Source organism: Peromyscus eremicus, chromosome 16_21 (genome assembly GCF_949786415.1).
Source record: "Peromyscus eremicus chromosome 16_21, PerEre_H2_v1, whole genome shotgun sequence".
In the NCBI taxonomy this organism is placed as follows: domain Eukaryota; kingdom Metazoa; phylum Chordata; class Mammalia; order Rodentia; family Cricetidae; genus Peromyscus; species Peromyscus eremicus.
The window spans coordinates 58,073,065-58,101,014 of NC_081432.1; the positions used below are offsets into that span (position 1 = coordinate 58,073,065).

At 44.2% G+C, this 27,950-nt stretch overlaps 1 protein-coding gene across 3 annotated transcripts in view; it reads right to left on the minus strand.

Annotated features, from left to right (window-relative positions):
- Positions 1-27,950, minus strand: part of Runx2 (RUNX family transcription factor 2) — a 212,207-nt gene that overhangs the window by 20,372 nt on the left and 163,885 nt on the right. For all 3 annotated transcript variants that reach the window (XM_059243987.1, XM_059243986.1, XM_059243988.1), the window contains one exon: positions 14,586-14,747. In XM_059243987.1, the coding sequence (XP_059099970.1) occupies positions 14,586-14,747 (162 nt within the window). The remainder of the gene's footprint in view (positions 1-14,585; positions 14,748-27,950) is intronic.

Here is a 27,950-nt window from a genome sequence, read left to right on the forward strand (position 1 = left end):
GACGCCTGATGTCAACCTTGGGCCTCTATGCACACCCACATGCACAAAACACACACATCCATGCTAGTAACTATAAAACCACAAACACACACACATACATACATACATACATACATACATACATCTTAAAAGTAAGAATACAAAATAAAGTCTGCAAAGAGTGAAACAACACATCTTCGGTTTCCTACTTTAAGGCTCCTTAGAGCAGATCTTTACTTGTTCCTTTTGCAGTGACATAGAGAAGGGTCAGTACCAAAGCCTGATGGCCGGGGTGGGACTCAATGGGCAAGTCCAGTTCCCCATCTTAGGAGGAGGGAAGTTAATACTCGCACCTGTACCAACAACATGTACACATCCTGGCTCAGGAAAGAAACACCCCTTTCTGATAGTCACCCAGGCTTTGCATTTTGCTCTGTTTTCTTGGGTGACTCTATCTTCTATTTGCCATTCTGGTTTTGCCTTTTTCTTTATTTTTTTTCTCTCTTTTAAGCTGAAACTCTCTTTCACCGTCTTGGATGGCTGGTTCTGATTGTCAACTTGACAAGTTGTATGTTGACAGGTTCACAAGGTGCGAACCTCTGGGCATGTTTGTGGGAGAGTTTCTGGGTTGGTTGAGATGGAGAAAGCCACCTTAACTGTGTGTCGGGGTACTACTCTATGTGCTGGGGTCTAGAGGAGAAAGTGAGTGAGCGCCTGAACTCATCTCTGACCCCTGAGTACAGAAGTCTTATGACCAGCTGCCTCTGGCTCCACCCACCACAGCTTCCCACCATGACGACAGGAATCCTTCTGAACCAGGAGCTAAAGTCAGGTATTTGTCACAACAGGGAGAAAGCAACTAATACACCCCCAACTGAAGGTTCTAGGAGAAAGAATATTGTCTTATTTTGTGTTACATTCCTTTACTTTAGTGTGTGTGTGTGTGTGTGTGTGTGTGTGTGTGTGTGTGTGTGTGTGTGTGTATGTGTACAATGGCTCAGAGATAGAAACCAGGGGACAGCTTGTGGGAGTCAGTTCTCTCCTTTAACCATAGGGGACCTGGGAATCGAACACACGTTGTCAGGCTGGGTCGCAAGTGCCTTGGCCATGAAAATTTTGTCATCATGAGGAAAATCTCTTTGGGGCACAAAGAACCTGAGGGGGACTGGAGCTTGCTACTGGAGCCCTGCCAATCTAAACCTTCTCCTTTCATTTTTAGCTTGTAGCTATGAGGTCCTGCTTAGAACAAAGTCAGGTCCTAACTCTTCTGAGTTCAAGGCCCTTCTACTGAGGATACACTCCCACCTTTTGAGTCCTATCCCTGACACTCACATGGCGACACTCACCCCGCTGAGACTTTCTCAAAAGGAGGAGGCCAGTTCAAGGGCTTGAAGTCACTATTAGCTCCTTACCCAGGGTTCTCCTCGCTTCCTGAGCACTGCCACATGCTCCCAGCATGGTCAACTAGTGAGCACTAGCAGAGGCAGGTTAGCCACACCTACATGCTGATCTTAAAGGCAGCCAAAGGAACTGGTATGTAAACCTATGAGAGATCTGAAAACACATGACCTGCACTTAAGAGAAAGTGCATACAACACCATTTCTGTCCCAGAATGCACCTTGTCAATTGCCTTTCATTGCACTGAAATCTGGCTTTACCACTGTTCTGGCCTAAATGAGCTAAGTGTCCTCACCGTGGATGGGATTCAGGAGTAAGTTCCCAGAGCTGAGTGTTTAGTCACTATGCCATCTGACAATACAAAAGTTGTCTGCCCTGTTCATCAGTTTCCCTCCTATGAGTAGAATAGGTTCAATGGATGAGTGAATTAACACTGGCAATAAGTTACGTTAAGAAATATTTTTATGGGACTTGAGTTGACTCGGCGGTTAAAGAGGAATGCATGGTGGTGCACACCTTTAATCCCAGCACTCAGAAGGCAGAGGCAGGCGGATCTCTGTGAGTTAAAGGCTAGCCTGGTCTACAGAGTGAGTTCTGGGACAGCCAGGGCTACATAGAGAAACCCTGTCTTAAAAAATCAAAAATAAAGAAAGAATCATTTTACCATGTGACTCTAAAACACTATGACACAATGGCTCAGTGAGAGGAGCCGTGTTAGGATTCGAATCATATTTTCCTTAACTCTAGCTCATTTCTCCAGCATAGGCGTGCGCTCTGGTCTCACTTTTTTTTTCCTAAGAGTTAGTTGCTTTCCTTTGTTTGTCTTGCTATTGTCACTGTCGTTTTTGAGTCAGGGGTCTTGCTATGTTACTCAAGCTAACCTCAAGTCTGTGGACTTAAAAGATCCTCCTGCCTTGATTCCTGGGTGGTAGGAAGGTCCTGCAGCTCATAGGAGAATCAGCTGTTCTTCCATTTCTGTCACATCCATTCTTAAAGTAAAAATGATGAACACAGGTCAACAACATAAAGTCATGTAAAATTCAATTCCTTAATATAAAAAAAAATTAGGCCGGGCGTTGGTGGCGCACGCCTTTGATCCCAGCACTTGGGAGGCAGAAGCAGGTGGATCTCTGTGAGTTCGAGGCCAGCCTGGTCTACCAAGTGAGTTCCAGGAAAAGGCGCAAAGCTACACAGAGAAACCCTGTCTCGAAAAACCAATATATATAAATTAAATCTTCAGTGCTCAGTCTGTCTATGGATTCCGACACACTGTTAGACTCTGCATACCAGGCCCTAAAGCTGGAATCAGGAAACAAGGTCTGCATGCTCATTGTTTTGGGTATTAATTAACCATCATAATCAGTTGATGAACCAAAACACAGTTTTCTTTGATGTCTATTGGCACTTGTTAATGTTAATTGTGTTTTTGAATGAATCACTACCCCTAGCCTTCATGGTGATTATTGACAGTGTATTTGGTTTGCCATTGTGATAACTACATCTTTCCCGAAAGGAAAATCCTACCTTTTCTTGATTTAATTTACACTCACCAACATCCAAAGCTCTATGATCTACCTTGGAAGAAACCTAAGCCCAACAAATTCTATTCACAAGTGAGGAAAACTAAGACCCTTAGAAATTCAGCCATTGGCCCAAGAACCCAGAGGCATACCCAAAAGAGAGTTCATCAAATCCCAGACAAGTCCTGTGCTCAGTACACTCTCAATGATGCTACGGTTGGTCAATGGCTGTGTCATGTGCCTGGACCATGGAAGAAACGTTTTCCTGACAGATCACATCAACATGATCTGATTGAGGCGCTGGTGCCGGGTTCAAAGTCCCTTTGGGAGGTACTGCCTGTTTCAGAGGCTTCAACCACTTGTTAAATTAAAGAGACCTCGGGAAGTCTTATTAACCCTTCAAGGGATTCTTTTGACATCTGCAGGTTTTTAAGGTCAGGAAGCTTTAACTTTCTCTGTTAACTGCCTGGAGGACAAAACTCTTCCCTTTTAGACTCATGTAGCAGATTCTCCATGTGCCTTTAAACCATGATGATTAAACAGCGTTTTCCCAAGGTACAGGCTGGGAGCTTATGGGTTGTTTTCTTAATTAATGATGACTACAACACCATTACTAATTTTTTTAAGTCTGTTTTTATTTCTTCACAGTTTTTTTTTTTTATTCAGAAAGAGTTCCTCTTAATAATGCATGGCTTTACTATGTCCGCATGGATGAATTGGTTATTGACTCCATGCTCTCCTTGGCACAGGGTAGGGTGTGTTTATAGTTTTAGTTGTCATTATGATTCTATTAACTATAGCATTATTACTAATTGCGCAGGCAGCTGGAACCATGACCACTTTGGCTGGAGAGAGCTCTGAAGTAATTAATGCAAGACGAGCAATCTCTACCACAATCTCTACCAGCAGTGAACAAGCCCTATTTCCACAGAAGTCAATGCTCAGTGAAGCAGAGGGTAATGCCATGAGCAAGTCATTCCAGTGTCTCTGTTGTTTCTAGAATGCATGGTCCTGTATGCCTCTTGTTCTAGGTAGCTCTTGTTAACTGGACACAGGCTAGAGTGCTGTGTGGGGACTCTGTGGGGAGAGGAAACCTCAACTGAGGGACTGCCTCCATCAGATTGACCCATGCGCAAGTCTGTAGGGCACTTTCTTGACTAAGGTTTGACGTGGGAGGACCAGTCCAGTGGGGACAGTGTCACCCCTGGGCTGGTGGTCCTGGGATGTATAAGAAAGCAGGCTGAGCAAGCTATGAGCAGCAAGCCAGTAAGCAGCTCCATGGCCTCTGCATCAGCTCCTGCCCTGGGTTCTCTCAGCGGTAAACCATTGCCTGGAAGTATATAATGAAATAAACCCTTTCCTCCCCCAAGCTGCTTTTGGTCATGGTGCCTATCACAGCAACATAGAGCAGATTCAGACACATGTAAAGAATATTGGCAAGTCCATCTATTCTAATTGGAGTGACTTACAAGTGTATGGGCTCATGCCTGTTAAAGCATAGTGTGAACGGTATTGTTTCACTTTATCAAAGACACTGGCTGATTCCACACTGTATTTCATGCTGGAACATACATGCATTTACAGAATATGAAATTCAGGTAAATGGCAACAGTTGTTCATCTCCCATAGGACCCCACTTCTGGACACATTAGCATGTAGCTAACCCTCAGCATGGTGAGCCCCTATGCTTACAGCACTGACTATTGGGCAGACTTTCCTGCTGAAGCTAAGGGCTTCCCATGGGCATATGTAAGCAGAATGTGGACACTGGAATTACAGAGAGACAGAAAAGGATTAGGGAGTCAGGCTTGAGGCCTAGGGGAGCTATCCATCTAGCCAGAGTTACAGGGAGATAGCAAAGGATTAGAAGCGTAGGCCTTGGGCTTAGGGGAGCTTTCAATCTAGCTAAAGAAAGATCCCATATATTCTTGTAAGATATTAAAAATCATTATGAAAAAATCATTATGAAGCTAAACATAATATAGGCAATTTTTAAAGTTAAAAATATAACTGTTGAAACAATTCAGAAGAAAAGGATAACCTTTAATTACAAAAAAAAAAAATTGAGGTGTTTTTGTTTTAATTCCCAAAGGCATTGGCTCTAAGTGGGTTACAAGTATAAGTTAATAGATCCAAAGAAGTCTTTCCTCACTAAGATTCTGAGCATCCCTGGCTTGTGCTGGCCTATCCTGGGCTGCATCCCAACATGACTGTGATGTATCTCCTAGCTGTCCATGTCATGTCTCCTAGATGAGACGAGTGAATGCCTCCCCCACAGACTCTGCTTCCTATGTCTTTTACTCCTCGCCTGCCGTGGCACATTTCAAGGACATGAGGACCACTTACTGAGTTGACTTGAAGAAACTGAAGGAAGATATCCCTCCCAGGAAGACATGTAAAAGGCTCACAGCGCACAGGGTGTTAGTCAAATCTAAGGCATTCTTAGCAGGCAGAAACCACCTGAATTAAACAAATAGCCATTGTAGCCTGCAAGCCCAGAGGCTGAGAATAAAGATGGAGTTTGACTCGGAGTACCAGGCACAAAGAAGGACACAGACAAACTGTAGCACACCCAGAGGTCACTAACCAGGACATTAGGGTAACATGAAGCCTTATCACACAGGAAGGTGTGAGAAGCCAAGGAGACGTATGAGGAAAATTCAGCCCCAGGAGGGTGCGGTTTCATGAGAAATGACAGTAGTCAAGAACGGATCATTTGCTTTGTTCTGGAAGAACAGCTTCTCATGCAGTTTACAATTGAGTTCATGTAACTTCCATCATTTTCTCAGAAGAGCCTCTGACACTTTATTGCATGATGGCTATAATTAATGTCAGACTCAAAATTAGAAATCAAAAATTCTATTTGATCCTTTGGTTTCAAGTTGGACCTAGAGTATGTTTTGGCATGATTACTAACTGTTAGCAGAAAGTTCTGGAAACAGATGTAGTCTTGATATGTGCTCCAAATATGAAACACATTGCAGAAAGAGTTGGAGATAAAAATATATACTGCTTGTGCACACTCTGGCCATGCCATTTCCTGTCTTTATCAGCAATAAAAGTCTCTCTCGTTTACGCTTCTTTTGTTGTCCCAGGTGAGCAAAATCCTTTTTCCTTCTTTTTCCCTTTTTTTTTAATTTTTAAGTACATTTGTGTGTGTGTGTGTGTCTCTGCATGAATCCCACCCCCCCCACGCACACACATGCGTACACACACACACACATACACACACATGCACGCGCACGCGCGCACACACACACAAACACACACACATGCGGAGGTCAGGGGACAATTTGCAGGAGTCAGTCGGTTCTCCCCTCCCATGGTGTAAGTCCCAAGGGTTGTCTATCTTCTTTCTCATTGGTAGACGTTTCCTCGCACTATACTAAGCACTAACTCCATGCCAGAAACTGTGGTAGGCTGATGGTCCAAGAATATGTAAGACATAGCTGCTGTCCTTGAAAAGTTTGCCTTTGTGGGTAAAGAAAGCCGTATGTAATGCAATCCCAGAGCTGACTTCAAACAACCATCCAGCTGCCCTGTTACTTTTCTATAACTAGCAGTGATGGGCCACTGTTTCCTCAGAAGCTGGTAAGCATGCAGTGTACATCTTCCCAGAAAGATATGGACATGGGAGAGGAACAGTCAAGAGTACGGAGATGATACGGGTGCAGTGTAGACAAGAGAACAGTTTGCTAAGGGCAGAGTTAGAGATCAGATGCCCGAGAGGAAGCTGCAGAGCCCTGCACAGCAGCTCTGAGAGCCTTGGCCCTGGGTGGGAGGCAGCTCTGGGTTCTCCTCTCTCTGAGAGAGAAAGGGAACACCTTGACCTAGGAACAACCAATACAGCAAAGCAAGAAGATAAACGGACTGTGATTTTTAACTAAGTCAGTTCTGTATGAGTGATCCCCTAAAGGAGTTTGTCTATGGGACAAATTAAGAAAAAGGCCTGTATGGGGGGGGGGTGTATGTGTGGTGGTGTGTGTGTGTGTGTGTGTGTGTGTGTGTGTGTGTGTGTGTGTTGCATGTGTGTGCCTGTGTTCTTGTGTAAGAGCATACATATGTGTGAGGGGAGTATGCATGAAGATATGTCCGTGCCTGTGGAGGTCAGAGGACAATCTCAGATATCAATCCTCAAGAACCTTCCTCCGTGTTTTTGAGACAGGGTCTCCTACCCATGAGGCTAGGCTGGCCTGCCAGAGAGCCTCAGGAATCCACCCACTGTTTCCCCAGTGGAAACCAAAAGATCGTGTTGGAGGCCCTGGAACTGGAGTTACAATGTTGAGCGAGCTACCAGGCGGGTGCTGTGAACCAAACCTGGGTCTTTTGCAAGAGCCGTAAGCGATCTTAACCACTGAGCCATCTCTCCAGCCCTAGTGGAAAGGTCTTAAAAACTGAAGCAAAAACAAGCCAGACTGAGTATATGAAAATCCATTTGGCCACCATCACCACGGCTAGGACAGATACTCTTCCGTAGGAAGGTAGATAGAAAGTTTTTCTAACAACAACAACAACAAAAAATGTCACAAACAGAGTCAGTGACAAAAGAAAATCAGGAGATGCAGACAAGGAGAGTATTTAAGTTTTTAAAAATGCAATAGCGTTCGTCCACCATATATGTTTAAATCTCAATTATTTCAAAAATTTAAAAACTGCAGAAACGGTAAAAATATCTATGTTTTCTAGAGGATCAGAAGGAAAAAAAAAGAATGGCTAGTAGGTGGTACAGGGGGCAGTCTCAGGGCAGGAAACCTAGTCTGTATCTGTGTGCAATGGTGGATATTATAGGATTGGCAAGACCCACAGAACTGTGCAAAACCAAGGGTGAAGGAACCCTCAAGCAGACTCTGGGCTCATTTCCTAACAGTGGATCTTAACAGTTGTAATAACTCAAGATGTAAGGGACAGTCGTCAGTGGGTGGTGGCCGGAGGATATGCAAGATCCCTGTTCCTAGTCTTCTGGTAGTTAAAGGTGAAACTGTTGTGAAACAGATAGTAATTTAAATAATAGATATCAGCATCTTTTCTTCTTTCAAAAGTAATAATACAACTTAGTTTTCTCACGGACACTCATTTGGTAAGTCCTAATGTTGTCTTATTCCTTGTAAAATTCTGAGACACGTGGACAAGCAATTCTGAGTTCCTTCACTCCACGGCACCACTAAGGCACAGGAAGGCAGGTGACGGCCCCGAGAACAGTAGAGAGACTCTTTGGTGACATGGGGACTAAAATCAGAATTTCCTCACCTAAATTGCTCTTCTTGGACCACAGCAGCCGCTGTGTCCCGAGAAAATCAGTACATCTGGTGAAAGGATCGCCCACTCCTGAGTGGATGTCTGTCAGAGAAGGTTGTGTCAGATCTTACAGGAAAATGTGTGACCATGTGCTTGCCATCTCTGTATAAGCATGACCCCTCTCTTTAACTACTCTATGTGTTGGAGGTTGTATAAGTGTCAGAGGTAAGCCCCACCCATACCTACATCTCCACCCTGCCCCAGCAACAACTGACAAGATCCTTGTATTTAAAAAAAAAAAAAAATCAGAGTCAAACCACCTACATAGGTTACACTCTGAGCTGGGGTACCTCAGGCTAACTACAAATAACTGCAATTAGTCATGCAAACAGGCTTACTCAGCCTTACGGTCTGGGCCAACATTCTCCAACAGACAGAGTAGGACTGAAAAGCAATCTTTACTCCCGGTACCAGAGTAAACCGAGGTTCAAGTGGGATTAAAACACATCTGCTCTTGTCAGAAGACAGACTATTTTTAGGGAAAGCAAGATGAACTCTGACCTACAAATTTGAAAATGCCTGGATCAATCACCACCGGTATGATGAGAGGGATATGGAGCATGCCATTGTTAACACGTGGGACGTGTCTTTGTTTAGGGGCCATTAAATTTAATAACTTCCCCCTTTATGACTTTAAACAGGGCCCCTCTTCGAAATAAAAGTGGCTCCATCGAACTTAATTACTTGCCCGTGGCTGCAGTGGCAGGGGTGTGCTCACCAGACAGGTGGTACTTAATACAGGGGTGGGGCTGCAGGGAGAGCGGAGGATCGCTGGTGTTTTATTAAAGTTGTCTTAACTTTCCGCTTTATTAGTATTAATTGCTGGAGTTTCTTTTTAAACTTCCTGAAGGCGCTGCTCCCTCCTGGGCGTAGCGAGCTGTTCTGTAGAAATAGATGCTCACATGGACGTGACCCACTGCTGGAACTACTGATTTCAAAAACTGAACTCAGGAGATTTCAGGGACTGGGTCATAAGGGATATTTTTTTAAAAAACAAGCTGTATCAAACACCAATGGGTTTTAAACTATATGAGCTTATCCTCCTGACTGATCTCCAGTGATCAAATGGGTCATCCCTCTACCCCCAGCAATTTCTATATTTTGTAGTAGCGACAAAATAATTTTCAGTGACCTTATTTATTAGGCTAATGCCACTCTGCTGACTTTGGGAAGAAATATCATAGCTCTGAGAGCCATTAAAATGGAAATCTCTTCAACAGCTTTGTGAAGGTGAGTAGAATTACTTTTGATACTAAGATAAATAACAAAGAGATTCAAGACTATTTGATTAAAGAGAAAAAAGGAACTTTCAGGGAAAAAAAACTTTATGGGAAAGTCATAAATGCCATGAAAATATTCTTGACGTAACTCCTAGTGGCCTCTCCAAAGTAACGGAGCAGTCAACATGTATGATTCTTCCCTGTGTGGAGTAACCAGGCCTCCAGAGAGCAGGTGAAAAAGACCACGGGAAGTGTGTGCACCAGCCCCATCCACCTCCAACCACAGAGGAGGTCAGGCAGGAGGGAGGGAGGGAGCTACAGAAGTGGAGAGAACCGGCAGGTTCCAGGCTAGGAAGAGAATACAGCCCCCCATCAGAGTCAATAAGGAGTCTTTCTTCTTTTTGAGGCAGAATTATTACATGAAATACAGTGTGAAGGTCAATAATTATCTACAGAGTATTCTGTAATGACCTCCAGAAAAGTAATTAGAATCTCGTGAAGCCACGTGAGTGCCTGCATATGTCCAGCCTCATGGGTGATGGGTGTTGTTAAAGCCCTGCTACAGTTTGGGCTGCACACAGTCTTCTGGTCTCTGCTTTGTCCTAACCTGCTTCTTCACGGGAACCACTGAGAAACCACTCTGGCTGCTTCTGGGTGGTGCATGTTCTTCTAGACTGACACAAGATGATGTGAGATCACACACGTATACAGCCACCGGGGGATGATGGGATGTTACTTAACCTTATTATACAAGGTCTTACTTCCTGTAGTACATATGGTGCAGGAAGAAGCCTAGAAACTCTAGGGCTGCTTCTGACCTTTAATGCCATGAGGCTGGTGTCAGATTGATGAACTTGACTTTTACAGTTTAACTGAGTGTGGTCCAAAGTCATTACAATCAAGGAGGACCCACTTGTCAACTAGATCACAATTGTGTAGTGTTTGGTTACAATCCTATCAACTACTCTTGTTCGTACAATACCATTGAAGGCTGCCTCCAATTAAGGGAAAACATCCTGCATCTTATAGCATGCCTATGTATTTCAAGACATCTAGTGGTACAACTTTCTCTGGAGTGGGCGGGGACCAGGTGACATGCTCTCACCATCTTACTGGACTTTGTTTTGTTTGCACCTGGTTTCCAGAAAGAAGCTGAAGAAGACTACAGGAACTGCCAGCATGACACCACTGTCACTGCCATGATTCCTTCAGTTCTAGAACCCAAGCTACAACTGGAAAGTCAAAGGGAAGGGCACAAACACAGCAAGTGATGATATGGGTCCTCTAAAGTCCCCTATCATTCACACTATCTCTTTTGAGCAGTATTGTAGGGTGAACTGGAGTTTCCTTAGAAGCACATCTTTCTAATTATTTTTATTCCTATGAGCCCTGGAACAGACCCCATACATATACACCCTAGTAAACAGAAGTACAACCTAAGTTTTTTATTTATTGTATAATTTAACTTTTTCTTAATACTTTACTTTTTGTGAATACCCTAGCTGATTTTAGCTTTATAAGTATTCATTTAAAATTTTGATAATAGTAATGTAAATACTTTAGAAATTCTATGTGCTATATATTGTTTGAAGTGAACTTCATGTATTGTATGATTTTTGAACTACACAGGAGGGTTAATTCATTTAAAAATTGAAATATTCCGAAGCATGTTTTGTTTTTAAATATGCTCTGTGGGTTTTCCTTTTGGTTAAGCAAATAATCTTCTTTCAAAATTTTAGGTTCCTATTTATTTTATTAATTTAAGCCAAGCTTTGCCTGCAAATGATATACAGATATACAAGTTTTAAAACAATTTTAGCTTCAACATAGAGCTATAATCTGTCACATTCTGTGTGTCAGGTCTATCCTAAATAGTTTACACTCTCCCAGTCATCCTAAGGGATCATTATTTTTTCCTATTAATAAAGTTTTATAAACCTAACGTTTAGACAGTTAAGGAACTTTTGCTTGGTGTTTGCATGAGGTACACACTTAGGTCTGAACCTATTTCTCACCCAACATCATCTGCAAGTATCTTGTGTATCTTGTGTAGCCCTTTGGACAGGGACCAGAAAGCATCTCAAAAGTGACCTTCTGGGGATAGTGATAGAGGTTAGCATTTGAGCTGTCCATGTTACAGACAAACAGTAGGTGGACAAAGAGGCCTGGCCATGGCAGACAGACTAGAGGCCTGGCCATGGTAGACAGCCTAGAGGCCTGGCCACGGTAGACAGACTAGAGGCCTGGCCACGGTAGACAGACTAGAGGCCTGGCCACAGTAGACAGACTAGAGGCCTGGCCATGGTAGACAGACTAGAGGCCTGGCCATGGCAGACAGACTAGAGGCCTGGCCATGGCAGACAGACTAGAGGCCTGGCCATGGTAGACAGACTAGAGGCCTGTCTACAGCCACAGTACACATAGATTCCATCCAAAGGAGTTTATTTTCTAGAGAAAAAAACAAAACCTTCAAGTCTCGCTTGTAGGAAGGTCGGTCCTGTGTATCTTGAGAAGGATTTTATACATCAAAGAGAACAATTGATAAGGTAGAAGTTGTGCAATTTGGCCCCCATAACCCTACAAAACAATTGTCTTCCCAACATGAGCTCCAGGATGGGCCTGGGGAGTAGAAGAGACACTTGCTCCTAGCCCATTAGGTAGTGCTGGGTGCATGGCCCCACAGCCAAGAGTCAGGTCAGGAGTTGCTGAGTTCCTCCAGCTCCTGACAGTCCCCAGCTGCCTGTTCCTTCCTGTTTCTCCACACGCTGACAGGAGGGATTTTCTGTTCTCTTTAATGTTTATACAGAACCTCCCACCTTGGCTCCATGTTACTCCTTTACCAGTTACAACTCACAGAGATGCTCAGAGAGGAGGAAAGAACTGGACTGGACTGAATTTTAATCCGGTATAAAGCAGGGTCTCATTCCTGCCTTTGGCTTAAGATCAATACACAGCTGCACAGCCAGGCAGCTTCTGCTCCTACCTCTTTCTCTGCAGAATGGAAAGAACTAGAATGCCATTTGATGGAAATGCTTGAAGTGACAAGATCAGCATAACCTTCTTCCACATCACATGTGGGAATGGCAAACACTGAGGACCAGCCCATGGGGCAGTCATCTGCTCAGGGCTGTTTACAGCAGTTACCATGGTGAATCTGTGTATGAACATACCCTGATAAGAAAATGCTGTAGGTTTGTGTCTCTGCAGCTACAATTGTCCTCTGGGGCCCTTTCTTTCTTATAAAAGATTTGTTTCTCTTATTCTCTCTCTCCTCTCTCTCCTCTCTCTCTCTCTCTCTCTCTCTCTCTCTCTCTCTCTCTCTCTCTCTCTCTCTCTCTCTCTCTGTGTGTGTGTGTGTGTGTGTGTGTGTGTGTGTGTGTGTGTGTGTGTGATTGCCTGAGTGCATGCATGTGCACCATGTGTGTGCCCGGCACCCGTGGAGATCAGAACAGGGTATCAGATCCCCTGTAACTAGAGTCATAGATGGCTTTGATCTGCCCAGTGTAGATGTGGGAAACAAGCCTGGGCCCTTTGCAAGAGCAGCCAGTGTTGTTGAGGACTGAGCCATCCCTCCATTACCACTGGAGCTCTTTGAAGGAACAAAAGTCTGCTTCAACTGCAAAGGTTGGTCGGATGGAAGCCCAAAGGGACCCGAAATGCAAGCGAGTCTGCACAAGTCTGTTGTAAGAGTCACTTTGGCTCTATGCAAACCCGAGTCTTCCTATGCATGCAGATGAAATGATCTAAACTAAGTCAACTCCATCCAATACCAGGGCCTCAGCCCTGTGCTAACTTTTTACCCCCCTGTGCGTCTTCCTTTTCCTCTCCTGTGTCCCTGATTGATGTCTTGCCTAAAGGAGAGGGTGATTTCACTCAAGAGAGACGAAAACTGTACATCTATACTTGGCCCAGCTCCCAACAGATGTCATGTGATTCATAAACAAAAGCAGCAGTGGTCAATAAAAATGTGGTAACATGGTTATCCAAAGAACCTTCCAGCTCTCCCTCCACCCCTCTCCCATCCCTACTCACCCCGGGGAGTCCATCTGCAGCAGAAAATGTGAAGGCACTAGGACCAGAGAGCCCTTTCCTGCTACTCGCTTGAGAAACAAAGCCTTCCCTCCTCCCAAGTTGAAAGAAATAAAGGAGAGTGGCCTAATGGGAGCTGGTGGAGCTTCAGCTTGTCAGTGACGCGACTCAGCGGAGAGAGTAATGGTTCCGAGCTTTGCAGAAAAGTGATAGAGGGAGAGAGACGGAAACAGAAAGAAAGAGACAAAGAAAGGCATTAACCTGGCCAGGAGTCAAACAGGTGCTGGGGGCCCAAATGCTGACACAGGAGGACATGAGATACAGTGGCTGTGTGCCCCTGTGGAGTCATAGCTGATGATTAATGTGAACGGGGTGTACATCGGAGTGAGTGGAGAGATTTTTTCCCCCCTTATTTATAGGACTTGTATGGACGGGTGAGGGCCTTCAGCTTCTCTCTACATGTCTATCTGGAGTCTTTACTGAAACTTTCTGGCTCCCTCTGCTGAATTCTGCTGGATGGAGAAGAAGGTGGCCAGGCCATTTCAGACACACACCTCCACTGTGATTTACAACCTTTGGGTGTCTTTGGAGTGATGGATTTGTGAGTTCTGGGGCTGCCACACAGAGTGACAGTGTGCCTTCGTCTGGAGCTGCTGCATGCTGCCTTCCAAGGCTCCTCTGGGCCTCTCACTGTGCTGAGAATGACTAGGTCTCATAAGTGTCCTCATCTTGGAACCGGTTACTGAGGAGCCCCGGCAAAAGAAACTGAGGGGGATTGTCATAAGAAACTGAGGGGGATTGTCATCAGTCTGTACTTTGGCTTATATGCAGAGGAAGGCCTAGGGTGCGACCTTTGGGAAAAGGCTCTAGCTGAAAGATAGCGCCCCTCAACTGGGCTACAATTCATCAGGACACTAACTGGGTAGCATTAAAAGGATGCCATCTCTGAGGGATTTTCATCTCTTGAATTAAAAATGTTCAAGTGTTTGATAGCCCCATAAACTCAGAAAATCGGGTGCCTCATGTCACGTGCCTCCAATAGACAGTGACTGCGAGCATGGAAAAGCCAGGCCTGCTCCATCACCACCCCCCACCCCCTGCCCCTGTGCAGGAGTGGGCTTCTAGTTAAAGCTTGGTCTTTACCTGAAATGCGCCTGGGCACGTCGGTGATGGCGGGTAGCCCAGTGCCCCGTGTGGAAGACAATGGCGTGGTGGAGTGGATGGACGGGGACGTCATCTGGCTCAGGTATGAGGGGTAGGACTGGTCGTAGGACCACGGTGGGGAAGACTGTGCCTGCCTGGGATCTAGAGGGGGAAAAAAAGATGAAAAACAAAAGCAGTTCAGTATTCCAGCTACTGCAGCCTTAGAAACATGCAGCCCAGAGCTTAGACAAAGGACAGAAGAGAAATGAGACTACAAAATAAATAACAGTAATAAATATCTCCCACGGCCTCTCCGTCTTAGGCCTCAAATAGCCCAGGGCTCTCTAGACTTGATGTCTCAATGAACACGACAAAATGGGTGTGCATAAGGCCCATTTGTCTCTCTTATGCATAAATATTTCTATTTGGAAAGTCCAGTGGCCATTTAGAAAATAACCCATTTTGCTTATTTTACAAAGCGGAATTTATTTTATTTATTCTTGGTGTTTTCTAAAATTCCTTTCCCAAACACTCTTTTTAAATTATATTTTTTCTGTCAATTAGCTCGTTTAACTTTCCAGAAAGATGCAGACTTCTCCTTTAACTGTTGTTTGCCTGGCTTGCCATGCTCTAGTGGTACTCTTTTGGTCTTAAAGGGGATGATTCTGTGCTTCTCTTACAGTGGGCTTTCTTTCTGGGAGGGTCAATGGAATGGCATTTTCTAACAGGGATGGAGGTGGGGGGTGAGGAGGAAGAGGACAAGGATGGGGATGAGAATGGAAGAGGTAGGTGCACACTGACTAGAAAGGAAGGAAGCGGGATACATTATCTCATAATAAAGCTTAAGCAGCAAATAACCTTTGAGAAAAGACAGAAGTCAATTTTAAAACCAACTGTGATTAAATACTGAAAAGCTTCACTGCCTGCCATCCACGCTCAAGGTCAAACACATGTGTTCCTGGTGGCAGGAAGATGACCCCAACCAGGAGAAGAGGCAAATGTTTTAATCCCACTGAGATCTGTTTTAGAAGGGTCATATGTTTGGATTGTGGCTGGCTTCGAGGTCCCCATAGTAGCTGATAATTTAAATAATGGACAGAAGACTGCTCAAGGTTAATTGGCTGGAGCTGATGATGTTTTTGATGGACTCCCTGGGGTTTCTGAGAGCTGGGGGCTCAGGACTAAGTAGTTTAGTACAAGGCCATCCATTTGGATAAGAAAAGAGAAGGTTTTGTCTTGTTTTAATTTCCCTTTGGGCTTACACCACCTGGCTTTCCCAAGGGGTTACCCATTCAAGCACTAAGTAGACCCAGCCCTGCTTAGTCTCCAGGGTCAGGTGAGACTGGGTGTGTTCAGGATGGTTTGGGCAGAGATGAGAAGGTAAACTTGTTACTACTTCCAAAAAGACTGTGCACTATTTTAATCTTACTCAAAAGTTGACAGAATCATAAGCAAATTTCACCTAATTAATTTTAAATATTAGCTTAAAATTGTTATGCTAATTTTAAAAAATTAAGAGTTGGCTCTTACCGGATGTAATTTGAATACAGATATATTGGTGTATTTGAATATAGATGGTCTTTGGAATGTTTACTACCTCTGAGATTTCTACTCTCTACATGGCCTTGGCTACATAGAGCCTGGGTTTCCTCATCCATAAAGGGACTCTTATAATAATCTGGTCACAGGAATATGAGATTACATGAAAAACTATTAAGAGACCACTACAACAGGAGACTTTCAGTACAGAGCCACCCCTTCTTAAAGATTAGTTTGCAAATGTATATGTCTTTGTATGTGTGTTCACGTGAGTGCGGGCGACTGCAGGGGCCAAAAGAGGGCATAGGATCCCTAGAACTGGATTTATAGGCAGTTGGGAGCCATCCAGCCTGGTGCTGGGAACTGAACTCACGCACCTCTGAAAGTGCAGTACATAATCCCAATCTCTGAGCCATCCTCCCAACCCTCCTTCTTACATCCTTATCTTAAAAAAGAACAAACAAACAACAAAATACTCTTCATAACAGATTGTGTGTTCCATGCTTAAAACACATTTGAGACGGAGTACCTTTGGAATAGGTATAAAATTCTCCCATTGATTATTATTGTTTGAAAATTAATAGCTTAATTTTTAAACAATGTATCTGAACAGTCAATTCAGGTTTATTCCTCAAAATAAAAATGAATACATAATAAGACTCGGATTTTTCCTAGGCTATTTCCTCTTTTAAAGCCTCTAGGTTTTTTCTATGTAGTCGAAGCTGTTGAGTTTCAGCTATTTCTTGTTTATTTGTTCAGTTTGGAAACAATTTATTTAAAGACTATCTAAATAGAACATACTTCCTTGAGTGGAAATAATTAAATACATCTGGATATTTATCTGATGTTTACTGACATTAATAGATTGGGGGGGCACCCAATTCAAGTTTAAGGACCATTTACCCAAGTTTGTGATTCAAGAAAAGGGTAGGTATTAGCATACATTCTCCTTCAGAAATCTAAAAGATACTTAATGACTAAAAATAATGAATTTCTATGCTTTAAAACTCTCAAGGTTGAGACTGTACAGATCGGCAGCATTTCAACTCTGAGTGACTGGTCCTTGTTATCCTCAGATACTGATATATTCCCAGCCTTCCGCCACAAACGTAAGTTGCTATTTAGAGAAATGGGAAATCATCTTCAGATGGAGAGAGGTTTGTTCCTTACAGAACAGGAAAACTGTCTCATAAAAGCAAGGGGCTGGACTCCAGCACATTCTCAACAGATGAAAGAGACCAATGCCACACAGCTACAGAAGGGGGTCCTGCAGGAATAAAAGCTGCGTTTGCACGGTCTGGATTGAGCTGCACCAGACAACTTCCTAAACAAGCAATTTGATCTGTGCATCCAGCCTCAAACACAGCAGGGTGTCAGTGGGGTAGTCCACCTTGCCTAAACTGGGGGACATCACAACGAAATGCAAGGAATGACTATAAAGATTAAAGGTATCACTGAGGGAGTCAGAGTGCTTAAGTTGGTTGTAACACACAGCCTTAGTCCTTCTCTTTGTGCAGAGAGACAGCCTAGTACAGCGGGAAGTGAACAGGCCTTCTAAGGAGAGACTGTGGGCTGGAGGGTCACCCGACTATTTATAAGCCATATGACATCAACTGGAGTACACGCTCTGAGCCTCCAATTTCCTCATCTGGAAAATGAGGCTGCATAGCATGCCGAAGCTACTGTGGCCAAGGGGCTATACCCACTGGCCATGAGGACAGATGGAGGCCAGGCTTACAGCTCCCCACTGTGTTGAGTAGGTCATTTAAACTCCCTGGCCCAGTGGTTTACCTGTACAATGGGAATAGTGAGCCTGATTGGGTTTTCATGAGCATGACATGAGCTATGCCAGATCTGATCATCTATCTGCCTCTCACAGTGCCTATTAAGCAGATAAGAAAAGAGGTTCCATCTGTAAAATGAATACAATAATAACTACTGTCGTGTTTGGGAAACTAGATGAAAATAAAGCGTTTGATAACTTCTACGGTCTTTGTTAAAATCATTATTGGGCTTTTCAGCTCACGTGGGCAGATTCTACCTTGTGACCTGGACGGCAAACGTCTTTCTTAGAGCTGCTGAAATTAAATGAAGGTGGAAATATCATCTCTGAATTAGGCCCTCACAGCTAAAATCAAATAATACACAGTGAATGACAAGTCAGCATCATTATTCAAAGAAATAAAAAAAATCTGACCCCACACTATCTGAACTACCTTCGTGTGTGTGTGTGTGTGTGTGTGTGTGTGCGTGTGTGTGTGTGCGTGTGGTGTGTGTGTGTGTGTGTGTGTGTGTGTGTGTGTGCAGCTATTAATATTTAAGATCAGATGGCATAATTAAATATAGACCTGGAATATAACAAGCTCCTCAACAATGAACTTCCAGGTGGCTTGACTAAATACCAGAATAATAAATTGTTGTAATAAATCATTCTAATTTTCTCCTAAACTATAAAAGAGTTATTATATCAAGGAAGTTTTACACAAAATTTCTGCCTCCCAGATATTCACTAGAATGGTCTATCGAAGGACAGCTTCGCTTTCAGCAGAGGCCTTTCCCCAAGATGCTCTCACTAACACCGAACAAAGGGAGAGTTCTTTGCGCTTTCTCTCCCATGGGGTTGGCATAGCCCAGACAATCTCTTCCAAGGTCCTCATCCTAAGACACTATGGCAATGGTGGGGGGAGGCGGGAGAGAGACTAAAGAAAAATAAAATATAAGAAGAACCGTAGTGTATGCACTAGATCAGGTACGAGGGACAGTTACCTTACCTGAAAGGGAGTGGTCTGAAAACCCCAGGCCTTACCTAACACTTGGTAAATGAGCAAACAGACCATGGATCTCACAGACACCACTTCTGGGCCACTGACTGGACAAAGGGCATCCTGTCTAAGCTTCCATTTCATCAGTAACATAGGCAGTAAGAAAACCTCTTCCTCCTAAGCTCCTGAAGACTGAGAGTGTAACAGAGCTCAGCGTGGAGCCAGGCTGCCTCTGTGTTCATCACACAGATGTCAGGAATTGACCATCTTTAACTTGGACCCTGTTCCTTCTTAGACTCCGTTTCATCTCAAAAAGAGAAATTCCCATCTTTTCAAATAGCCTATCCTCTAACTTTCCAGTCTTGTGGTAGGAGGAAAATGACCAAGATATCTTAGTTTGCTAAGAATGTATAATCCTATTTTAAATATATGGTTACTGTGTGTGTGTGTGTGTGTGTGTGTGTGTGTGTGTGTGTGTACAGTTACTAATGCCCACAGTGGAAAGAAGTCAAAGACCTGGTGAATGGTTTCTGAACTGCACTTCCTGAAGAAACCTGAGCCTTCTGAGATCCACTCTGAACACAGTGAGTCAGAGCAGGTATTGCTAAAGTCACCACTGAGGGCCTAGCTCTGCAACTGACCTTTAGGTTAACCGTGAGTCAACTCGACGCTCTCGTCAGCTCAGCCTTGCGTCCCTTTGCTTACCCACTGGAGTTACAGGGGGCATGGCTTGTCTTTCTGCATCTTCAGGAACAGGAGGCAAGCATCAGGAGTCATGATCTCCAACTAAGAATAGCCTTGATTTTGAAGCCCCCCCAAAGCATGAAAGTATCAAGTGTGAGCTAAAGATTACATCCTGGGGGGCCAGCAACTACCCCCACTACAAGCATCTACAATCTCTCAGAAGATTTCTCAAAAGAAATCAAACCTGCTGCTGAACTTTAAAAAAAATATATTTTTAAAGCTTTGTTTATTTATCTTCATGTTTTGTGTATGGATGTTTTGCCTGCGTGTGTTTCTGTGCAGGCCAGTGTGCGGTTCCCAAAGAGGCATTGCATGCCCTGGAACTGGAGTTAGAGAAGCTTGTGCAGCACCACACGTGTGCTGGGAACTGAACCCGGGTCCTGTGGAAGAGCAGCAGTGCTCTTAACCTCTGAGCCATCCCTCCAGTCCCTGTTTTAAACTTTTTATATTGTCATGATGCTTTAAAACTACAATTCATTCCTTTTATGTGGCAATCTTCAAAAACAGTATCCAGAGCATCTTACTGCATTACAGACCTGTAGATGTTTTTATGCAAATATGAAAGCTTAAAAGCAAACCATTTATGTGCAGACACTCTTTAGTGCTTGAAAAATCTGCAGTACTAAATTATCACAAACATATTTCAATATCACTTCACCTCTATTTCTGCACACACTCCTGCCACCTAAAACAGAGGGGTTTAGCAGGAACTGAAAGTCATATTTGACCTGTAACAAAGTTGAGAGAGAAAAATCAGGTCTTTCCAATAATGGGCCTGTTGTCGTCACAGGCAGGATGTGATAAATCATAATGATTAAATGCGAGAGAGGAGAGGGCAACAGAGACATGGGCGGCTCCTAGAGACGCTCTAGATGAACAGAGAGGAGAAGAGCCTCCACATGCGGGAAAGCGAGCTCTGAGTCGCCACCAGGCATGTACAGCAGCTGTCTAATGATCTCTCAGAACTACCATGACCATGTGTCCAGTGGAAACCATGGCTTCCTTTGTGAAAACAGCTACTAAGAGCTCAGATTAAATTGTCATTGAAACTAGAAAACAAACAAACAAACAAAAACCCAAGCATTTGACAGGATGAGGCAGTCTATCCCAAGCAAGTTATTTGTGTTTTCAAGAACACTCTAAGGTTAGAGAGAAGCCATGGAGTGCCAATGCTTAGCGGTTTTTCTAAGTTCTCCGCCCCCCATAGTGTCCCTTCATCTCTGGCTTCCTAAGTGTGGATGCTGCCTTCCTCTCTATAAACCCCAAACACAGTAGCGCAGAAGGCACTGTACCCAGGATGGTAAAGAGCAACTGGAAAGGGGTGACTCGGGTATCTCAAGCTGGCTTCCATCAGCAAAACTACAAACAGCCATCCACGCAAGGGTAGGGACACCAGGAAAGCAGGCTGTGCGCATGGAGGGAGCCAGGAAGGTGCCTCACACTCCCTCAAGTGGTATGTGAGGGGCTCTCTGCCTTCAGACTCACAAATAACCAAAGTTTCATGTCTGTGTGATTGAACATTAGACACTAAGAATAAGAAACTCAAGGGAGCTCCCCTGTGAGCTGGCTAGAGGAGACACGTGGAACTTCTTTCTGAATGTCATTAGGGTTAGAGATGGGACATATGGAGAGCTTTGGCAAAGCCCAGTAGAAGGGGGATGAGGGAACCGGGGGTTGCAAGACTCAGTGGATAAATACTTCAGTCATGCGTGATTGTGGGAAGGTTTGACTTTCCTAAGAATCACTTCCGGGGACACACTGTGGATGTTTTGCCAGGCTTCACAGAGATGGGAGGAAACAGGGCGCCACGGGCAAAGCCTGGGCCAGCACAGAAAAGCACTACCAACAGTGGAGATTTCCCTTCGGTGTGTCTGCAGTGGCCACAGGCAAGAGATGGGGAGTGCAATCAGGGCTCCTCCGTGCTGCCACCCCTTGTCTTTTATCCGTTTTCCCCACTCGGTCCTCAGGTCAGGCTGCGTGAAGCTCAGGCATTCTTTGAGGAAAATGGACTATTTAAGTTGAAGTGTAAAGAGAGTCTACTGATTCAGAGCCATGCCTCTTGACCACCAACTACCAGGGTTCAATATGGCAACTGGGTTAGCAGTGAAAAAGAATGAGCCCATCATTGTCTTGTCCTCTTCCTGACACACCTCTGTCATGATAAACATTTTCACACCCATCCATACTTACATACACAGAAATTCCTAGTTCAAAACAATGAACATGGAATATTCAAGGTTACATGCTATATGTTCGCCAAAACCCGTTTCTGCTAGCCTGGGTTTTTGGAATGAGCTTGTCTCACTTTGTTGAGATGCTCATGCCGAATGGGTAGAAGTCCCTAACAGGAATAACCTCCGCCACCTGACTCTGCTGCCACAGACCAACATTGCATCATCAGTCTTGTTCTCACAAAGCAAGGGTGGATATGTCATGTCAGGAAATCTTTTCCCACCCATAAGATGCTGTGGAAAGTGAGCCCCCGACACACAGTCCTTCCTGCAGATAGCGGTTGCAACAGAGATGACAGAAACCATGCAGAGCTGACTTGGGGTGACTATGAGAGACAGCTGAGGGGAAATGACATGGATGGGTGCCTTCCATCGCTGGACAACGTGGCTCATACCAGAAAAGCCCAAGAATAGGATTCTGGCTTCTCATCCGGTCCCCAAACCAAGCAAGGTAGCAAACAGAATTACTCAACCCAGCTGATTCACAGAGCCGTGAGCGGAAATTTGAGAAGAGAGCAGCAAGCTGTCTGGATGAAATTGAGCGCTGTGTAGGCATGACAATGGGTTATTAAACAAGAGGAAAGTGGGGCTTAATAAATAAATCCCAGGAGACAACAACAGGGAAGAGAATAAGAAATGGTGGGTGCGGCCGGAGGTGTCATACCCTATAACACGATGTGGAAACGGAAACCAGACAATCTGTGCTTCTAAGCTGGGGATGCCGAGGTGTCGCAGTGACACCAACACCGGACCACGTGGGACTCACAACTGTCTTAGGGAAATGAGAGGCTGTCCGTATCAAAAGAAAAGCCCAAGAGAAGACTCGGGAGGTTCTGCCATGTGTCACACCTAAGCTGGCCTTTGCACAACCTGGACCTCAGTGGTAGAGTCAGAAGGAAAGAAGAGGGGTACAAAGGAGTGTGGTCAGAATTTGCACCGTGATTGGGGTGTGGGGCTGGCCAAGAGGAACGACACTAAGTTCAACTCAATGTGGTTGCAGTAAATACAGGTTCAAACTGGGCTGCTGTCAATCAAATCGATCAGAAAGAGTATCTAGAGTGTCACATCCCAGGCACAGTAACACTTATTATCAGGCAGATGATTCTAAAAATTGTCCCCCAGGCATTCGTTCATTCATTGAAAACCATTTATTGTCTACTCTGGTGCTGGGTTGGGAACTAGGAATATTAGTGATGGATAAAACTAGAACTACCAAGCCCGACTTTCTGGAGTTTGCCGTTGGATAGGAGAGACTGACATTAATTAAACCGTCATCTAACTGACAAGTTGTAAGAAGGAGATATCCATGACACCATGGGAATGCATATATGGCGGGAGAAGCCTGGATGTCAGGCATAGCTTCTCTGAGGTCATGATGATTAAGCCAAGAGCTAGTCAGGAGGCAGAAGCCCAGATGATGTTTATGTGGGGTTAAGAAGGGGTTCAGCAAAGGGATGGCAGGTATCTGGTTCCTGGGAAAGAGACAGTATCGTCTTTTTGAGGACTTGACAGATGGTGTATTTATGGGGACAGACAAAAGCATGCCAGTGGCCTGAGAGGAGAATGCAGAAGCGGCAGGGAAGAGGAGCCAGGTGAGGCAGGCGGAAGCTGCTGGCCTGCGCTGGAATCACTCGTCTTCACACTAAGTGCAACAGAAGGTCATTCCAGGTTGTTTTTTTGTTCTGCCTTGTTTGTTTAACAGGGTGGCATAGTCAGTTGTGCATTTAAAAATCTCCCTCTGACAGCATCATAACAGAAAAAGGGCAGAAATCCAGCTGAGGGACAGACACAGGGAAGGGCATGCAGGGAAAACAGCAGCTGAAATCAGCACCAAAGTAGTGTCTAGGGGCCACACTTGGGAACCCAGAAGCCAGCGGAAGACAGTAAGTGGCCGTAACTCATCCTGTGACTATAGGGTGAGGCTCTTTGACACCCTCCAGGCTGGGTCAGGATTGGCTCTGGATGGGCAAGGTTATCCTGGGGTGTTCAACCACGGCGTTTTTGTTGGCCTCACCTCCTACATTCTGACTCAAGGTTGAAGAACACTTTTAACAGTCTCCCTTAGGTGATACTAAAATGCACCCAAGTTTGAGAACAATGGGCATTATTTTTTTTCCACTCATGACAGTTAGAAGGGAAAATCACACTGCCTCATTTTGATTTAATCTTCCCTATCAAGAAGAATGTTTTTCAAACAAAAGAGCAGCGCCAACACGCTGAAGAGGAGGAAATGAAAGCCCAGAGAGGTGGTGTGGTAAGGAAGAGGCGCTTGCTGAGCTGGGTGAACTCAAGACTCTGCTCCAAAATAAATTATGTTTTGGGATATTGCAAGAATTTATGGCACCCATAGGCACGGGGAATCTACTTGACAGAGCACCATCCAGAGAATCCCTCTTTACATAGGTCACATACGTCTCCCCATGACTCTATTTGCTGGTGACCTTCACTTTATTCTCAGGGGTTACTATTCCATTTGACACTGCTAAGCGCCTTTGCCTTCAAAGCTTACTACTCAAGGTATAATGGGATTTATAGCCCTTCACTCCATCTTCCTTCTTCTGAAAATGCCACTCCTGCTAGTAAAATCCTCAGATCTGATTAATATTTGGGAACCATTGTTAATGATAGCATGCTTGCAGTCTACCAAAAGCACTTAAATCCTGTTCAAAAGCCTATGTGCAAAGCACTTTTCACTCTTGATCTCCACGTGACTCAGAAGGCAGAGGGGGTTCACTTAAAACTTGCCTCCAGGACTCCTAGGGCAACCAATTAGTAGAAAGCCTATCTGCCTTGTGTACCTGAATCTCAGCAAGGCAGATGCTTGCTCTCTAATACCATGTATAAGCAGCGAAGAGGTCTACCAGGAAGAACTCACTAATACAGACCATGGCCAGCTTTGCAGAAGGCATCTAATAGCATTCCACTCCATTAACTTTACCAGAATCTAAAAGGGTTAAAAGCAATCTTTCCAGGCTCCACAGTGAGGTGCCACTGTGAGGAATAACCACTGGGTGAAGAATGTGAACCGTAAGACAATCATACAAACGTAGAAGAGGGACCTTCTGAGGAGGTACCACAAGCACACCCCTTGCTCTGTTCAACAGCAAGACAGGATGGGGTGGGGGAGGGCTAAGCCCAACAGCAGAGTTTCTCAAAGACTGCAAGCCACTGAGAGATATGATCCCCAAAAGTCACCACAGTCAGTAATTAAAAGTCTAACCTTATTTTAAATAATAAAAGCCTTTTTCCTTTCCATTCTCTCTGGTGACACTCCTCCCAAACCTCTCAGCCCCTCCACACTTAAAACCACCCTGCCAAGTTTCTCTTCCAGAAATGGAGATTTCCAATGTCAGCTCTATGGATTTCAGAAATCTTCTCAGGCCCAACTTTTCAGTCACTAAAGAAGGCTGGTAACACTGACAACTTCCGCCAAAGCTGACGTTTTTAAATACCATTAAAACAAACTGCTTCTAAACTCTTAGAAAAATAAATCCTGATTGAACAAAGCCCTAAAAAAAATCAACTACATGTTCATAAATGAGAGTTGACTCATGCAATTTTATCCCTGGAGTATGCTTTCATATATTAAATGATAATATATTGCATACATATTAGTATTGAATATTATATATAATGTGTTCATATATTTTATATGTTCTGTATAATAAATTTAAAATATGTTTGAAATTATACAAATAAATTATAATTGTCATTCCTCCCACAGTGTATAATAGGTCTCTGAGAAAAGCCCCCAGAAACTTAACCAGGATGAAAATAAACTCCAGAGCACCCAGGGCAGACCTGCCCGACAGCCCCTCTCCTGGATCAGCCTTCTAGGTGTGTACTTCCTTCTAATGTCGTCTCCTGAGCCTATGCCCTACAGGCCTTTTTTTCTTTTCACCAAAAGAAAAAGATAGTGAGAAAGGTCCCTGGGCAGTTAATACAGAGGGATGGCATGCACGTGTTTATAAATGCACATTCCATACATGTACATAAAGCCAACATGAAACTCTAAGAAAAAAAACACCCTGGAAAAGAATGGAATAATGAAACCAATGCTTTCTCTGCAAAGAAATCCAAAGACAGATTCAACCAGGATGAGGCAAGATGTAGCACACAGACTTCTCCTGTCACAACTAGATGCCAGCTATGGAGCTTCTGGGCCAGAGAGAAGAAAATACAAAGAAGAGTCTTTGGAACAAGAAACTGATTGTTCTCCAATAACCAGACCTCCCTGATTCTAGAAGCATCCTCGGAGAATAAGGAACGCCACCAGACACAATCCGAGCACTTCCGAGAAGTTAATTTGTGGACTTCCCTGGCAGGCTTAGCAACAGCATAAGCCTGTGGCCACCATCCCCTCATGAGAGCCTTTCTCTTTAAAGATGGGCACACAGGCTTCACCTCAATTGTGCTTTTCACCTCAGAGGCTGCCCTCCTCCCCAAACCTAATAGACGTGAGACGGTGTTCACACTCAGGATTTGTGCTCTTTTTTTAAAAAATGAGGACTGTGATCAGCAACCTCCTCCAGTGGGCTTTCTGGAACACACATGGACAAAGCAGCAGCCTGTTCACCTGGATACCCTGCCCAAAGACTCTCAGAGGAAGAAGCCAGGGCAGGACTTGTCAGGGACTTCAGAAACTCAAACACATTACCACCAATGGAAAACAGAACTACTTCCAACGGCGTGTCTTTGAGTTGGACCCCCAGTGGGTAATAGGGACACAGTGGTTGTGAAGCCACTTACGTCCCTCTCTCTATCCCTACAGACACATGTGACAGCGTATTCCCTGTCCCACTAACAGCCACCATGGCCGCCCACACCCATGTCACCCCCCAGCTAGTTTACCATTACAGAACCATGTGGTCACTCAGCACTTGAAGAGAATGGTAACTTGAGACACACACACTGGTCAGCTGTGCTTCCCTTTATTCTGAGGGGTTTATGCTGGTAAAGGCTTCAGGACAAGCACAGTGGACTGATCCGTGGGCAGCCAACCATGCTCAGGCTCATCCATGGGCATAGTTGGCTGGAGAGCATCTTGGTTTTTTAGAGGAGCTTTGTTCTCCCAAGGGAACACAGAATCAGACTGAAGTGGGGAGAGATGACTTTACCTCCATCGAGGTAACTGCTCATGAAATGTATATTGACCCACACTGTCTGGCAAGCCATTTTTTCCCAGACAGTCTTTTTAAAAAGTATTACCATGAACACATGCTTTATATAATCACATTTTAATCATTAAAACGGATTTTGTTGCATATTAAAGAACAAGTCAGATATTCCTAATGTATCTCTTTTAATCTTCCTTGGGGATCCTAAATAATACCCAGTGGAAAGAGGAAGAAGGGAGTGTTCATACATGACACATGTCACTTAGATGGTTAATGACATCCAATTTGATGGAGGTACAGGTGACTGCCCACCAAAAATCTGAAACTCAGAAACAGCTAATGTAACACTGGAATTGGACTCCAGTCATCTATAAAGGATATTATTTTCAGAATAATCTTAAGGCATCAATAAGCATTTTAAAGTACAAATCAGACACTACTGAGGCATCCCTTTAAGAAATGCATCTTCTCTGGCCACCCAGGATAATATCCAACTAGGCTGAAGAATGTCATGGGCACGTGGCAGTTAAGAGCACAAGGCCCTGGAACTGTGTGGATCTTTCTTTAAATCCTGTATTTAATACTGACTAGGTGTAAGTGGGATCCTGGGTGAGTTACTTTATTTCTTTGGCTCTCAGAGTCTACAATAATACCACCTACCTAAAAGATCCATTGTGTGAAGGGTATGTGGCTTAACCTCTTGGAGCAACACCTAGCTGGTGATATGCAACAAGAAAAGACAGCTAATAGGAATCCAATCAAATAGAAACTGCAAAAATACTAAGTCTAGGATACTAAACCACACTTCCTGAAGAAATCAATGATCTACTTAATTCATTTATTGCCAAACCCAAAATCACCAAGCCGAGGGCATTCCTGAAGACAATAGAGACACAAACATGAACAAAACATGGCCTTAGACTTTGAAAAGTGGAAAGTCTGATGCAAGAGACACTATGTATCCATGCAATT